This window comes from Oncorhynchus clarkii, chromosome 7 (genome assembly GCF_045791955.1).
Source record: "Oncorhynchus clarkii lewisi isolate Uvic-CL-2024 chromosome 7, UVic_Ocla_1.0, whole genome shotgun sequence".
NCBI classification, from domain to species: domain Eukaryota; kingdom Metazoa; phylum Chordata; class Actinopteri; order Salmoniformes; family Salmonidae; genus Oncorhynchus; species Oncorhynchus clarkii.
This window is the reverse complement of record NC_092153.1, coordinates 12,205,564-12,220,578: the sequence shown is the minus strand read 5'-3', so window position 1 is coordinate 12,220,578 and position 15,015 is coordinate 12,205,564. Positions and strand designations below refer to the sequence as shown.

General features: G+C 39.1%; 1 protein-coding gene across 21 annotated transcripts in view; it reads right to left on the bottom strand.

Moving 5' to 3' along the window:
* Nucleotides 1–7,391: 7,391 nt before the first annotated feature.
* The window catches only part of LOC139412881 (poly(rC)-binding protein 3-like), a 32,013-nt gene continuing 24,389 nt past the window's right edge, over nt 7,392–15,015 (bottom strand). For 4 of the 21 annotated variants that reach the window (XM_071159684.1, XM_071159683.1, XM_071159685.1 and 1 more), the window contains 12 exons: nt 14,809–14,983; nt 14,537–14,560; nt 14,342–14,383; nt 14,102–14,218; nt 13,815–13,946; nt 13,473–13,601; nt 12,657–12,800; nt 11,170–11,211; nt 10,450–10,528; nt 9,881–9,936; nt 9,447–9,616; nt 7,392–9,275 (listed from right to left, as the gene is read on the bottom strand). In XM_071159684.1, coding sequence (XP_071015785.1) covers nt 9,221–9,275; nt 9,447–9,616; nt 9,881–9,936; nt 10,450–10,528; nt 11,170–11,211; nt 12,657–12,800; nt 13,473–13,601; nt 13,815–13,946; nt 14,102–14,218; nt 14,342–14,383; nt 14,537–14,560; nt 14,809–14,889 — 1,071 coding nt within the window. In that variant the 5' untranslated portion in view covers nt 14,890–14,983 and the 3' untranslated portion in view covers nt 7,392–9,220. Of the gene's footprint in view, nt 9,276–9,446; nt 9,617–9,880; nt 9,937–10,449; nt 10,529–11,169; nt 11,212–12,656; nt 12,801–13,472; nt 13,602–13,814; nt 13,947–14,101; nt 14,219–14,341; nt 14,384–14,536; nt 14,561–14,808; nt 14,984–15,015 lie in introns of those variants that run through there. The other 17 variants (XM_071159692.1, XM_071159691.1, XM_071159699.1 and 14 more) reach the window with 15 other exon arrangements.

Sequence of the window (15,015 nt, the reverse complement as noted above, 5' to 3'; positions counted from 1 at the left end):
TGAGTGAGCATAGTAGAGAGAGTGAGAGCGAGAGAAATAGAGAAGGAGAAAAAGGGCGAGAGAGACAAAGCCAGGAGAGAGGAGTGATTTGGATGTGGTATAGGAAAGGAAGACAGAGAGATGAGGGGTTAGTTATAGGCCTGGTAGTGGTGGGTGGTACAGCAGGGGGTGGACACTGACTGGACAATGTGTGCCTGCATTGAATAAGACCCCAATCACCTCCTGAAAGTGGATCGATCTTCAGTGAGACCACCTTGCCTGGACCCTGCCTGGACGTGCTTCCCTGAACACCTGATCATTTGTCTGGGTCGAAGACACCCTTAACTCCCCCTCCATTCTATGTTTTCCACCACGCTCAGAGCACAAACCTTTCCTCCCTCGGTCAACACCCACTCAAAAAGTCAATGCATCGCTGTGTGTTTTCACTGATTGTACAAGAGAAGGTGTCACTCCTGTTATGATGAGAGGATTACGACATGGTAAAGATATATCCAAGGGCTTTGTGTAAGATCCATTCCATAGACTTCCGCTGGCATTCATTTCCTTGCCTTGATCACATGGATGGAAGCCAGGGCTAGATGTCCAGAGCATTCTGTAGAACAGTGTCCTGGACTGTGAGTGGGACTGAGGGATGATAGCCAAAACTCATTTCTATCCTGCTTTTGAATGTGTTAGATCGTTTACAGTCAAAAAGCTTTAACTAAGCAAGGTAGTTCCTGTTCTCCCTGTTACCCTGCCAACCCAAGTCAAGGACAAAAAAGTTGGAACACAGAAAGTGTCATTGATTCATTGTGAACGGTCACCGAGACCTTTCCTCAATGCTTTGTTTGCCAATGACACAGGGTATGTGGAGAGTCCATTCTTTATACCACACATGTCAAACTCATTCCACAGAGGGCCGAGTATCTGCGTGTTTTCACTCCTCCCTTGTACTTGATTGATGACATAAGATCACAAATTAATAAGTTGTCTAGGTCTTAAATGAAAGGAACAACTAAAAACCTGTGGACACTAGGCCCTCCATGGAATGAATTTGATACTCCTGCTTTAGACGTTAATATAGAGCCTTGGCATGCAGACAGTGTATTCTCTCCAGGCATCTGTCACCGGGCCCTCTATCCCTGTGCAACTGTCCTCTTTTATATGACACTCATCTCACACCCATTAAGCTTATAGACATATTAAAATATCCCTATTACTGTAATACTATTACTGTAAAACCCAAAGGAATGAAATCATGATGGACTACTGTCCTCTATCCTTGTCTGTCATTGGAGCCAGAGACAAAGACCCTTGATGGACCCCAGGAAGAGTAGGTGCTGATTTAGCAACAGCTAATGGGGATCCTAATAAAATACTACAATTTTCTTGTTGCACAGGTATAAAGGCAACATAAGGTACATTTCTACTGTTTTTCTGATATATTTGACTTGTAATGATGTCCAAAGTAATAATCAATTAACCTCAACTTCTGACATACTGCAGTGATGTAAAGTACTTAAGTAAATATACTTTGAAGTACTACTTATGCAGGTTTTTTTGTTATCTGTACTTTACTATTTATATTTTTGACAACTTTTACTTTTACTCCACTACATTCCTAAAGAAAATAATGTATTTTTTACTCTATGCATTTTCCCTGACACCCAAAAGTACTCATTACATTTTCAATAGTTGGCGGAACAGAAAAATGATCCAATTCACAAACTTAACAAGAGAACATCCCTGGTCATCCCTACTGCCTCTGATCTGGAAGACTAACTAAACACACATGCTTCGTTTGTAAATTATGTCTGAGTGTTGGAGTGTGCCCCTGGCTATCAGTCCGGGTTGCTTAAAATAAGGAATTTGAAATGATTTATACTTTTACTTTTGATACTTAAGAACATTTTATAAATTACATTTACTTTTGATACTTAAGTTTTTTTTAAACCAAATACTTTTAGACTTTTACTCAAGTAGTATTTTACTGGGTGACTTTCACTTTTACTCGAGTCATTTTCTATTAAGGTATCTTTACTTTTACTCAACGATGACAATTGGGTGCTTTTTGCACCACTGACATACTGTATGTTTGTATCTCCTGTTCAATCCCATACAGCAGCTAGTGATGGTTGTGTTTGTTTTGATTGGTCTTGTATTGATTGTATTGTGTTGATGTTATTTTGCTATATGTTGTGTTGTATTGTGTTTGTTGTTATTTTGCTATATGTTGTGTTGTATTGTGTTGATGTTGTTATTTTGCTATATGTTGTGTTGTATTGTGTTGATGTTGTTATTTTGCTATATGTTGTGTTGTATTGTGTTGATGTTGTTATTTTGCTATATGTTGTGTTGTATTGTGTTGATGTTGTTATTTTGCTATATGTTGTGTTGTATTGTGTTTGTTGTTATTTTGCTGTATGTTGTGTTGTATTGTGTTTGTTGTTATTTTGCTATATGTTGTGTTGTATTGTGTTTGTTGTTATTTTGCTATATGTTGTGTTGTATTGTGTTGATGTTGTTATTTTGCTATATGTTGTATTGTGTTGTGTTGATGTTGTTATTTTGCTGTATGTTGTATTGTGTTGATGTTATTTTGCTGTATGTTGTATTGTGTTGATGTTATTTTGCTGTATATTGTATTATGTTGTTATTTTGCTGTATATTGTATTGTGTTGATGTTATTTTGCTGTATATTGTATTGATGTTGTTATTTTGCTGTATATTGTATTGTGTTGATGTTGTTATTTTGCTGTATATTGTATTGTGTTGATGTTATTTTGCTGTATATTGTATTGATGTTGTTATTTTGCTGTATATTGTATTGTGTTGATGTTATTTTGCTGTATATTGTATTGATGTTGTTATTTTGCTGTATATTGTATTGTGTTGATGTTGTTATTTTGCTGTATATTGTATTGTGTTGATGTTATTTTGCTGTATATTGTATTATGTTGTTATTTTGCTGTATATTGTGTTGATGTTGTTATTTTGCTGTATATTGTATTGTGTTGTTGTTATTTTGCTGTATATTGTATTATGTTGTTATTTTGCTGTATATTGTATTGTGTTGATGTTGTTATTTTGCTATATGTTGTATTGTGTTGTGTTGATGTTGTTATTTTGCTGTATGTTGTATTGTGTTGATGTTATTTTGCTGTATGTTGTATTGTGTTGATGTTGTTATTTTGCTGTATGTTGTATTGTGTTGATGTTATTTTGCTGTATGTTGTATTGTGTTGATGTTATTTTGCTGTATGTTGTATTGTGTTGATGTTATTTTGCTGTATGTTGTATTGTGTTGATGTTATTTTGCTGTATATTGTGTTGATGTTGTTATTTTGCTGTATATTGTATTGTGTTGTTATTTTGCTGTATATTGTATTGTGTTGATGTTGTTATTTTGCTGTATATTGTATTGTGTTGATGTTGTTATTTTGCTGTATATTGTATTATGTTGTTATTTTGCTGTATATTGTATTATGTTGTTATTTTGCTGTATATTGTATTGTGTTGATGTTGTTATTTTGCTGTATATTGTATTATGTTGTTATTTTGCTGTATATTGTATTGTGTTGATGTTGTTATTTTGCTGTATATTGTATTGTGTTGATGTTGTTATTTTGCTGTATATTGTATTGTGTTGATGTTGTTATTTTGCTATATGGTGTATTGTGTTGATGTTGTTATTTTGCTGTATATTGTATTGTGTTGATGTTGTTATTTTGCTGTATATTGTATTGTGTTGATGTTGTTATTTTGCTGTATATTGTATTGTGTTGATGTTGTTATTTTGCTGTATATTGTATTGTGTTGATGTTGTTATTTTGCTGTATATTGTATTGTGTTGATGTTGTTATTTTGCTGTATATTGTATTGTGTTGATGTTGTTATTTTGCTGTATAATATATTGTGTTGATGTTGTTATTTTGATGTATGTTCTATTGTATTGTGTTGATGTTCACAGGGCTCCCTTGAGAATGAGACCCTGGTCTCAATGGTGCCCTCCATTTCTAAATCAAAGATAAAAAATAAAATAAAAATTGAATTAATTTGATGGATACTGTGTTCTTCTCCTGCATCGCTAGGCCCTCTAGTGGTATCTCCTAGACATACAAGATGAAAGATGAAGCATTCAAGATGAAGCATTCAAGATGAGAGATTCAAGATGAGACATTCAAGATGATACCATCAAGATTAGACATTCAAGTTGATACTTTCAAGATGAGACATTCAAGATGAGACATTCAAGGTGAGCCATTCAGGATGATACCATCAAAACTAGACATTCAGAATGATACCATCAAGATGAGACATTCAAGATGAGACATTCAGAATGATACCATCAAGATGAGACATTCAAAATGATAGCATTAAGATGAGACATTCAAGATGATACCATCAGAATGAGACATTCAAGATGAGACATTCAGGATGATACCATCAAGGTGAGACATTCAGGATGATACCATCAAGATGAGACATTCGGGATGATACCATCAAGATGAGACATTCGGGATGATACCATCAAGAGGAGACATTCAGGATGATACCATCAATATGAGATATTCAGCATGATACCATCAAGATGAGACATTTAGGATGATACCATCAAGATGAGACATTCAAGATGAGACATTCAATATGATCCCATCAGGATGAGACATTCAATGAGACATTCAAGATGATACCATCAAGATGAGACATTCAAGATAATACCATCAAGATGAGACATTCAAGATGATACCATCAGGATGAGACATTCAAGATGAGACATTCAAGATGGGACTTTCAAGATGAGACATTCAAGATGAGACATTCAGGATGATACCATCAATATGAGACATTCAGGATGATACCATCAAGATGAGACATTCAAGATGAGACATTCAAGATGAGACATTCAAGATGATACCATCAGGATGAGACATTCAATGAGACATTCAATGAGACATTCAATGAGACATTCAAGATGAGACATTCAAGGTGAGACATTCAGGATGATACCATCAAGATGAGACATTCAAGATAATACCATCAAGACGAGACATTCAAGATGATACCATCAGGATGAGACATTCAAGATGAGACATTCAAGATGATATTTTCAAGATGAGACATTCAAGATGAGACATTCAGGATGATACCATCAAGATGAGACATTCAAGATGAGACATTCAAGATGAGACATTCAAGATGTTACCATCAGGATGAGACATTCAAGATGAGACATTCAATGAGACATTCAAGATGAGACATTCAAGATGATACCATCAAGATGAGACATTCAAGATGATACTTTCAAGATGAGACATTCAAGATGATACCATCAAGATGAGACATTCAAGGTGAGACATTCAGGATGATACAATCAAGATGAGACATTCAAGATAATACCATCAAGATGAGACATTCAAGGTGAGACATTCAGGATGATACCATCAAGATGACACATTCAAGATAATACCATCAAGATGAGACATTCAAGATGATACCATCAGGATGAGACATTCAAGATGAGACATTCAAGATGAGACATTCAAGATGATACCATCAGGATGAGACATTCAATGAGACATTCAAGATGAGACATTCAAGATGATACCATAAAGATGAGACATTCAAGATGAGACATTCAGGATAATACCATCAAGATGAGACATTCAAGATGATATTTTCAAGATGAGACATTCAAGGTGAGACATTCAGGATGATACCATCAAGATGAGACATTCAGGATGATACCATCAATATGAGACATTCAGGATGATACCATCAGGATGAGACATTCAAGATGAGACATTCAAGATGAGACATTCAGGATAATACCATCAAGATGAGACATTCAAGATGATACTTTCAAGATGAGACATTCAAGGTGAGACATTCAGGATGATACCATCAAGATGAGACATTCAGGATGATACCATCAATATGAGACATTCAGGATGATACCATCAAGATGAGACATTCAGGATGATACCATCAATATGAGACATTCAGGATGATACCATCAGGATGAGACATTCAAGATGAGACATTCAAGATGAGACATTCAGGATAATACCATCAAAATGAGACATTCAAGATGATACTTTCAAGATGAGACATTCAAGGTGAAACATTCAGGATGATACCATCAAGATGAGACATTCAGGATGATACCATCAAGAAGTTACATTCAGGATGATACATTCAAGATGAGACATTCAAGAAGACATACAAGATGGCATGTACGCCGCTGACAGTAACATTTTTGCCACTGACAGTAACATTTTAATGGGCAACACAGAAAAACCAAGCCCCTTTTGATATCATTGAAAATCAAAATGATACAAGACAAACCTAGGTTCACAAGAAGAAAAAAAACTTTATTCATTTTCTTACTTACAAACATTTTCAAAAGTAACCTAAATAATGAAATCACTTCAACCTAAAATAGATTTGCTCATTGCAAATAATCCAACTGAAAATATATACCAAGCTCCGTTACATTTTCCTAAATAAGCAAAATATACAGGAGCAAAAACGAAAAAAAATATCTCATGTATTTTTTCAATTTTTGTTGCTGCCGCCGTCCAGAAAGGAAGGAGGTCAAGGAGCAACAATGAGTTGTAAATACATGACAAACTTTCCTTGTATTATATGCACAAGAAAAAATACAAATAATAATTGCACATCATTCCCTTATTATTGCATCAGTTGCATTTTAGTCTGTTTCAGTAGGTGTGTATACTCAGTCATATACGCCAGTGTAAATACAGTTTCAATACACTGTAACAACATATGGATATTGAAGTTATTGAAATCACATTGGCATCACTATTTCAACAATTCAATATTCCTGCCTAGTCTGAATGCAATCGATGATGAGAAGCTGAACAGTTCTAAAAGCTTGCCAAAAAAAACAGACATTTTAACTTGCTTAAATGACAAACATTCCATTGAATTACAAGCTATGACAAAGTTTTAAATTAAACGAATAACACAAACCCATAATGTCAAGGCTAGCACTACTACTTAAGTTTAACATCAAAATGTAAGAATTATTGCAGAATAATAATCAACTATGCATCGTTCAGTACATCAGTACAGCATTTGGTCCATTGACGTATCACGTTTATATGATGAAAGCGGTTGAAATTAGACCCAAAGTCAGGCTCAGCATATTGAAACCAAAACAGGGAGTTACATGAAACAAACCAGTCTTACAGAATGAAAATCCAGACCAGGATGGTTTTTACTGTACTTGAAACCAGTTGGACAGTGAATGAATGACCTGTGTTGAGAGGATAACATTCAACGGCTGTTCATATGCATCAATGCTGAATATGACCTCAGCCCAGGCTTGCAAACATGACATGTCACAACCGCCTATACTTTGAATAAGCTTGAGAATTGTTATGAAGGGAATTTTACGTGTTTAATCCAAGCAAATATAGCCCAAACCTACCCTGAAATCCAATACAGTACACACAAAAAAAACCTAGCTTAAATATCATGATTAACCAAAACAGTCATTATAATGCACCAAGAAACAATAAATAGAATTGCAATTAGTTTTTTTAAATCATCACTTAAAACGAGCAACATGACTTTGTCATCTAATCTGTTGACATCATCGTAAAAGCATAATGACATTCAAAACCTAAAGCATTAAATAAACAATATTATAATAAAATAACATGATGGATGAACAATCGCGAATGTGGCGGCGTGGGGGTAAACACGTCCGCCCAGGCCCCACGGGTTCCCCCATGAACCCCGGAACATTCCATGGCCCATAAACATTTGGCTCCATCCAAACACCTATGGCCACGTCCCAATAATATCAAACAGCTTCCTCTCCTGGTCTCCTTTCCTTCAAGAGTAGTACATTGAAGCCTCTTTTATCTGTCGTGGACATGGGAGTGAAGGAGACGACGAAAGGAAGCTAACTAAGAGAATTTGGACACAGCAATAGTCTTAAGTCCAACTAATTCCTCACCCACTAGAGGCAGTCCACAGTATAACGAAGAGTTGAATTGTCTATTGCATGAGCGTAGCATAGCTGACTATGTGGTCACCCACAGTAGTCTTGGTTAAGAAATCGAGTAAACAATCATTTTAGTTTTCAGTCAGTTAGGATACAGTTTTTAGCCACTGATGACTCTTTTCTTGAGTAATTTCCTTTCATGCTTCTTAAATACTATAAATAGGGTTCCTGGAGGATGTGAGGGAGAGTTTTTCATTTGGGGTGGTAGTAGGACTAGACGTGAATGGCAAAAAAAAACTCATGAAAATAATTGCGGAAAAGGTTTGGAGCAGTGGAGGCTGGTGGGAGGAGTTATGGGAGGACAGACTCATTGTAATGGCTGGAATGGAATAAATGGAACAGTATCAAACACATCAAACATATGGAAACCACATGCTTGACTCAGTTCCATTAATTCCATTCCAGCCATTACAATGAGCCCATCCTCCAGCAATAACATAGCAACACCATAGGAACACTTACACCAAACTGGAATACTCAAATACATACAATACATTACTGAACACATGCAGTATAAGTCATAATGTAAAATACAAGAAATGGACATAGAAAGGAGGGCTCTAGGAGTGATACCATTGGCTCAAAGAGGTCATGTGATGCAGCAAAAAGTTATGGGTAGAGATCGGATTAGTAAGCAGATCATTTTAAGGATCCGAATAGGGGTAAAAATAGAACGATTAAATTGACCTAAAAAATACCTCTTTTCAAAAGAGCATCATAAAGTAATCCTTGGGCTACATCCCACCATACTGTGCCGATAGCATCACCCAGCACCTAGAAAATAGAACAGTAGCATTTTTTTCCAATGTTTTTACACTTTTACATTTTTTTTGTACATTTTTTTTCAAACTGATATTGAAATCCTATTTTGTAACACTAGCAGAGAGAGTGATAGAGAGAGAATTCAGAATAACACAATTTGATCCTAATAAACGTTCAACATGCTTCAACACTTGTCTAAAGGTCTAAAATCAACGAAAACAAAGACATTACTTATTTTTTCAGTTTCTCTGAAAGCAACAGGTCTCTTATTAGAGAGCGATCATGGTAGTAAGCTGGAGGGTCAAGGGAGTTGTTATCAGAGCCAGATTCATTAGTCTAGAGGGCATCATCATCAGGAGTTAGGTAGGAACATCATGTCTTCAGTGGTCAGGAGATGGAGAGAGCGGAGCAGAGGGAGTGGAGGCCGGCCGGGCTGGGTCCTTAGGATGTCGTCATGGAGGATGGGTCATTCCACATGGCCGCCACGTCTCTGAATCTGCCACAGGGCATGATGGGAAAGGGAGTACATTATTGTTTCTGTCAAATTCTTTAGCTGAAGATAATGTAATAACAACAAACAGACAAACAGAGGATCCCTGGGACAACAGGTGAGCTAATGACCCCTTTGTCAATTGTAATGTGTGTGTGTGTCTGCCAGGACTCAGACCTTGCATTGATGAGGTACTGGGCCAGGCTGATGTTGGCGGGGGTTCCTGTGATGGTGATCTGGCGCTCCGATGACCCTTCCATGGCGTTAGCAATTTTGATCTGCGCCCCAGACATCTGACGGATCTCGTTGATTTTGGTTCCCTGGCGCCCGATTATGCAGCCTATTAGCTGGGAAGAAGAGGCGGAGGGACTTAAAACAGGGGAATAGCAAAGTCTGAATGAAATGCAGACAAAGTCACACGCACCATGACACACTGACCCCTTTTTTAAATTGTTCTATTTTTACAAATATATCCATGGTGGTGCATGCAAGCATTTGAAAACTGTTTGTTAAAATATTGACTGACTATTGGTGAAATCACCTTACCCATCCCTTACATGACAATAGATGACAAATGTCAAATGAAAAGCCCCATGGTCCCCCATACTCACATCATTGGGAATGGTGAGTTCATGAGTACTGGCCTGGTTACTGGCATCCAGACCTGCTATATGGGAGAGAGAGAGACCGAGAGAGGGGACACGGCATAAAATAGAGTTTTGCACCGGGAGGGTGGCGTCCGCTGTGAGCGACAGTTAGCTTTGGAGACCTATAGTCGGAACGCTGATTGGAGATGCTTCTGCAGAGGTCTTGAGAGAGGAGCCTGTGGCTTCTCCTTCTCTGTTGGAAAGGGGGTTGGTTCTCAAACCAGAGGAGATTTACCCGCCGACCCAGATAAAACTAACTCGGAAGGACCAAAATCTTCAAGGCGCTACAAAAGCACATTAAGAAAATGAACCAAATATTTGAAAAACTGCAAATAAAAGGTCAACAAGAGCAACCACCAGGTGGCCATGTCATCGGAAGCGCAGCACAAAGAACGACAGGAAGAGAATGAACAGAGAAAGACAGATAGAGGAAGAGATAGAGAAAGAGGAGGAAGTGTGTGTGTGTGTCTCTACAGGTAAAAAAAGAGAAGGAGATTTGGTAGAGGGTGGTTCTCGTGTAGGTGGGTACGTACCGGGGAAGGCAGGGGTGGTCTGTCCAAGGGGGTTAAAGGGGGTTTGCTGCATAGCCAACTGGTGGAGCTTGGTCAACTGCTGAGGGGGGTAGGAGGGACAGCAGAGCTATGAGGGCATCGTTAAAACACACACACACACACAGGTCAGGTCTGTCACCAAGAAACCGTACAAGAAGAAAGACAGGATTCAGGAGAAGCAGTGACACAGATAGGAGGAGAGAGAGAGAGAAAGGAAACTCATAGAAGACTTGGCCCGAGTCGGTGAAGAAAGGATGTCTCTGTGTGTTTGGATGGTGCCATGTGAAATTTAGTTCATGGATGTCTGTGTCTGAAACACTTGGACCCAACATGGAGTCATGAAACATACCATGTCCGTTTGACTACGTTGCGGTATTCCTTGAAATTGACCTCCTCCTCTCTGAAGAAATACTGCACTTAACTTTCACATTCCTCACTTGAGCAACCGGTATCCTTATTATTCTGGGTGATAAGGAAATAATTGTTTTCTTTCTGTGTCCCTCTGCTCGTTTTCCTACAGGCCAAGTCCTATGAAGTTTGGCTCCAAACGAAGGACAGAGGTTGTGAGTAATTTCAGATTTGAAAGAGACAGAAATTACTTTTCAGAATTGGTAGTATTAATATTATGGGTTAATATTAATAGGATTGGACACGAGAGAGTAGAGTGTAGAGAGAAGACTGTCTCATGGAATTAGAACTCACGTCAGGGTGAGGGATGGCGTATTGTCCCTGAATGGTGTAAGCCTGGAAAGAGAGGAGGGAGATACATACAACGCTATTAGAATCTGCTGATGGAAGTGGCTAAATCAGCGTTTCCCAAACTTGGTCCTCGGACCCCAAGGAAAGCACATTTAGTTTTTTGCCCGAAAACTACACAGCTGATTCAAATTTCAAAGCTGGATGATTAGTTCATTATTTGAATCAGCTGTGTTGTGCTAGTGCAAAAACCAAAGCGTGCACCCCTTTGGGTCCTGGGGCCCGAGTTTGGGAAAGTCCATGTACTTCCACTATACCTCCACTAGGGGCGGTAGTGGTCTACATTCGTGACCCCACATCTATCAGTCATATTCATTGATTCTAGTCACTTGATAACTCTTTCAGTATTCTCTTAGCAGGGTTGGGCCAATTCCATTTCAAATCCAGTCAATGCAGAAAGTAAAGCAAATTCCAATTCCACATTTCCTCATTGAAAAACATTTAAGAGAATTTGAATTAGAATTTCACTGTACTTCCTGAATTGACTAGAATTTAAATGGAATAGACCCCAACCCTGTCTTAGTATTATCTTTTATGGAAATCAAGTTAAATTCATGTCAAAATTAAACATACAATGCTAGCAACAAAAAAAAAGATCTATGAGCAACCTTGAAAAACAATTCAGATATCATATCCCTTGTACTGAGGTGAATACGGAACATAACTGTCTACTTCAGTCTCTGACCACTTTATGTGGCTCCATTTTTGCAAGTCACCATTTGTGAAACTTGAGATAATGTCATAATGTCATATTACAGGCAATTATTCATAAGGAAATGTGATATAATATCTGTTGGAGGGAGTTGGATAAACAATGGGAGCTTGCACACGAATACTTTGCTGATGTACTAAACATGTTACTGATCATTTCTTGGGTAGTAGGGCAATTTTATTTTTTATTTTTTAGGAAAATAATGTGGTAGGCATAGAACTAATTTTACAATTTTATTTACAATAATGACTGCTCTCTTTAATCATATTGCAAGCTCCTCCATTGTCCTCTAGACTCCCTCTCTAGTTCTTCACCCCTCACATCAATCAGGTTCAGGTTAACTGCACTGGCTGAGAATAGCCAGGTGGGAGTGGCTACCGTGAGGGCTGGGGAGAGATGTGATTGGAGGAAGGAGTCGAGGACCCACTGTCAGGGGAATGTGATTGGACCTAATTGATGTGTGCTCATCGGGGTTCACAGTGTGATAATGGGGTCAGCATTGGGCTGAATTCCATTTCAACACCAGCCAGCATAGCAACTCCATCCATCATATTTTTGGATCATGTTTAGGATCAAGTCCTGAGTCAACTGGCACTGAAATGGCAGCTAGCCCAGTTCTGATGGTGGTAGTGGTGATGATGATGGTGGTGATGATATCATGCCAGCAGAGGCAGTGGCAGTGGTGAGGAGGTGAGTGATAAAACCTGGAAGTGACACTAACAGGCAGTGGCTGGTGCTGCAGTAAGAGGCTGAGGTTGGCAGTGGAGGCCCCCAGCGGGTCGGCTCTTACCTGGCCACCTGAAAAAATGACGGGGGTGGAGGCAGGCTTGGGGCGGTAGGGGATAGTGGCACCTTTCGGTGGGGACTGAGGAGAGGGAGGAGAGGGGAAGAGGGGTAGAGAGAGTGTTAGAGCAGTGGGATGAGGGATACAGTAAAGAGAGAGATAGAGGAGAGATAGAGGAGACAGAGAGAGAGAGAGAGAAAGACAGAGAGAGACAGAGAGAGAACAAAGAGAACAAAGAGAAACAGAGAGAGACAGATACAGAGAGCACGAGAGCACGAGAGAAAGAGAGACAGAGAGACAGACAGAGAGACAGAGAGAGCAAGAGTGCGGGAGAGAGACAGAGAGAGAGAGAAAGAAGAGAAGACAGGAAGAGGTTTTGTAGACTGAGGGACAGTGCCTTGGGAGAAGACAGTCTGTGACACTCACTACATCACACTATTGTTCTTTACTGTGGATGCATGCAGTGACATGAAATAGGTGTTGTGTCTAAGAGCACACTGACAACTGGAATCACATGATTTTACCTCATAGGTCAGCTATATCATTGCAACCTGGGAAGCCATCATCTACAACATTGTTATAATCATTTTGTCCCATGGTCTATACTGACCAAGATCCTAATTCCTTCCTTAGATGTTTGAGACTGTAAAAAAAATTGTACATCCACGTTGTACATTCTAGCTGATTCCTAAGGTCTGTGTGAATGTATTTTTCCTGAATCAGACCCTCCTCCTTCATCCCTCCATACTCTACCTCTAGCATGACAACACAGATCTGCTTGACACACTGGATAATGGCTTCCGGGGCTCCTGAGATGGTGACTGCTCGTTCAGTGGAGTTGGGCAGCATGTCCCCTGCGACCTGTACCTGAGCACCTGTGGACTGAAGTGGGAAGACTGTTATTGAGCATGTGTACTGTGTAAGGTGCAATGAAAAATAGCTGGTCCTCAAGCCAGAAAGGAACGATTCCTAAACAAACGACTAATAAAAATGTAATGGCTAAATGTGCATTTTTTTGCCAATTAATCATTAACTAACTAATAAATTGTCAAGTAAATTCAATCAATCATTATCACTAATTATGCCCTTCCTTACCTCTCTCATTTCTTTGATTTTGGAGCCTCCTTTCCCTATGAGGGAGCCACATTGGCTGGCTGGGACAACCAGGCGCAGGGTGACAGGAGGCTTGCTGGTGGCTGGACTGTTGCTCATAGAGTTGATTATATCCTGGGAAGAAACCATAAAGATCATATTAGTATAATAGTATTGTATTAAAATACCTGGTGTAACAGAATTTTAAAACTGCCACAAAATTGTAAAACAGCCGTTGTAAAATGAAGCACGACCAAGAGGAGATTGAGGGAAATATGTACGCTAGATACCTCTTCAAACTTGTATGCGATCATGGCGAAGGCCTTGAAGATGGCATCTGTGGGTCCGGTGATGGTAACTATCCGCTCTGGGCAGTTTCCCTCAGAGATGTTGATGCGTGCACCGCTCTGTGGGTCAAACAAACAGTAGACACAGTCAGATAAATCAAATAGATCATGAAGTACTAAATGGAATACTATCCATTTAATATGCATTCTTAAACTGGGTAAGGTGCATTATGGGATACATACTGCACTTACCTCTTCACGCATCTTCTTCACTGTCTCTCCTTTCTGAAAAGACAGACAGTAGACAGACAAGAAACAGACAGCAGACAGACAACAGTTAAAAAATCGGAGAGATGTCACATTAAAAAAATGTACTCGTCTTAAAACAGTTTTGTAATATTCATACGATTGTGATGTGTTTATGAACATGATAGTTACCTTTCCAATGATGCTTCCAACCTCCTGTAAAGAAACAGAGGTTCAACAACAGTTAGCATCAACGTCCAACTCAATACATGACAGAGACTATCCCAAAAACCTTGAAAAGCGACCTCTCCTCGTCTCTCTCACAACCACTGATCTAAAAACACTTGATAGACCGTAACCTATCCAGCGCATTCAGCCAACGGTGGTCGTGAAGGAAAGGAGATAAGGAAATAAGGAAAGTAAGCCATATGAGAGTATTGGAACCCAGGCGTTGTGTACTGTACCTTGCCGTGCATCAGAAGCCTGATGGTGAGGGTGACGTTGAGGCCTCCTTCGCCTGGCTGCTGCACCTTGGGTGGTTCCATGTTGGGATTGGATGTGAAGGAAGGGGTGTGGTCACGTAGAAGAGGAGTCCCAGGGCCAATGAGAGTGTTATGGAACAGCCAGCCAACCAGTCACCTGCAAGACAAGAAGGATGAGACACCACCACT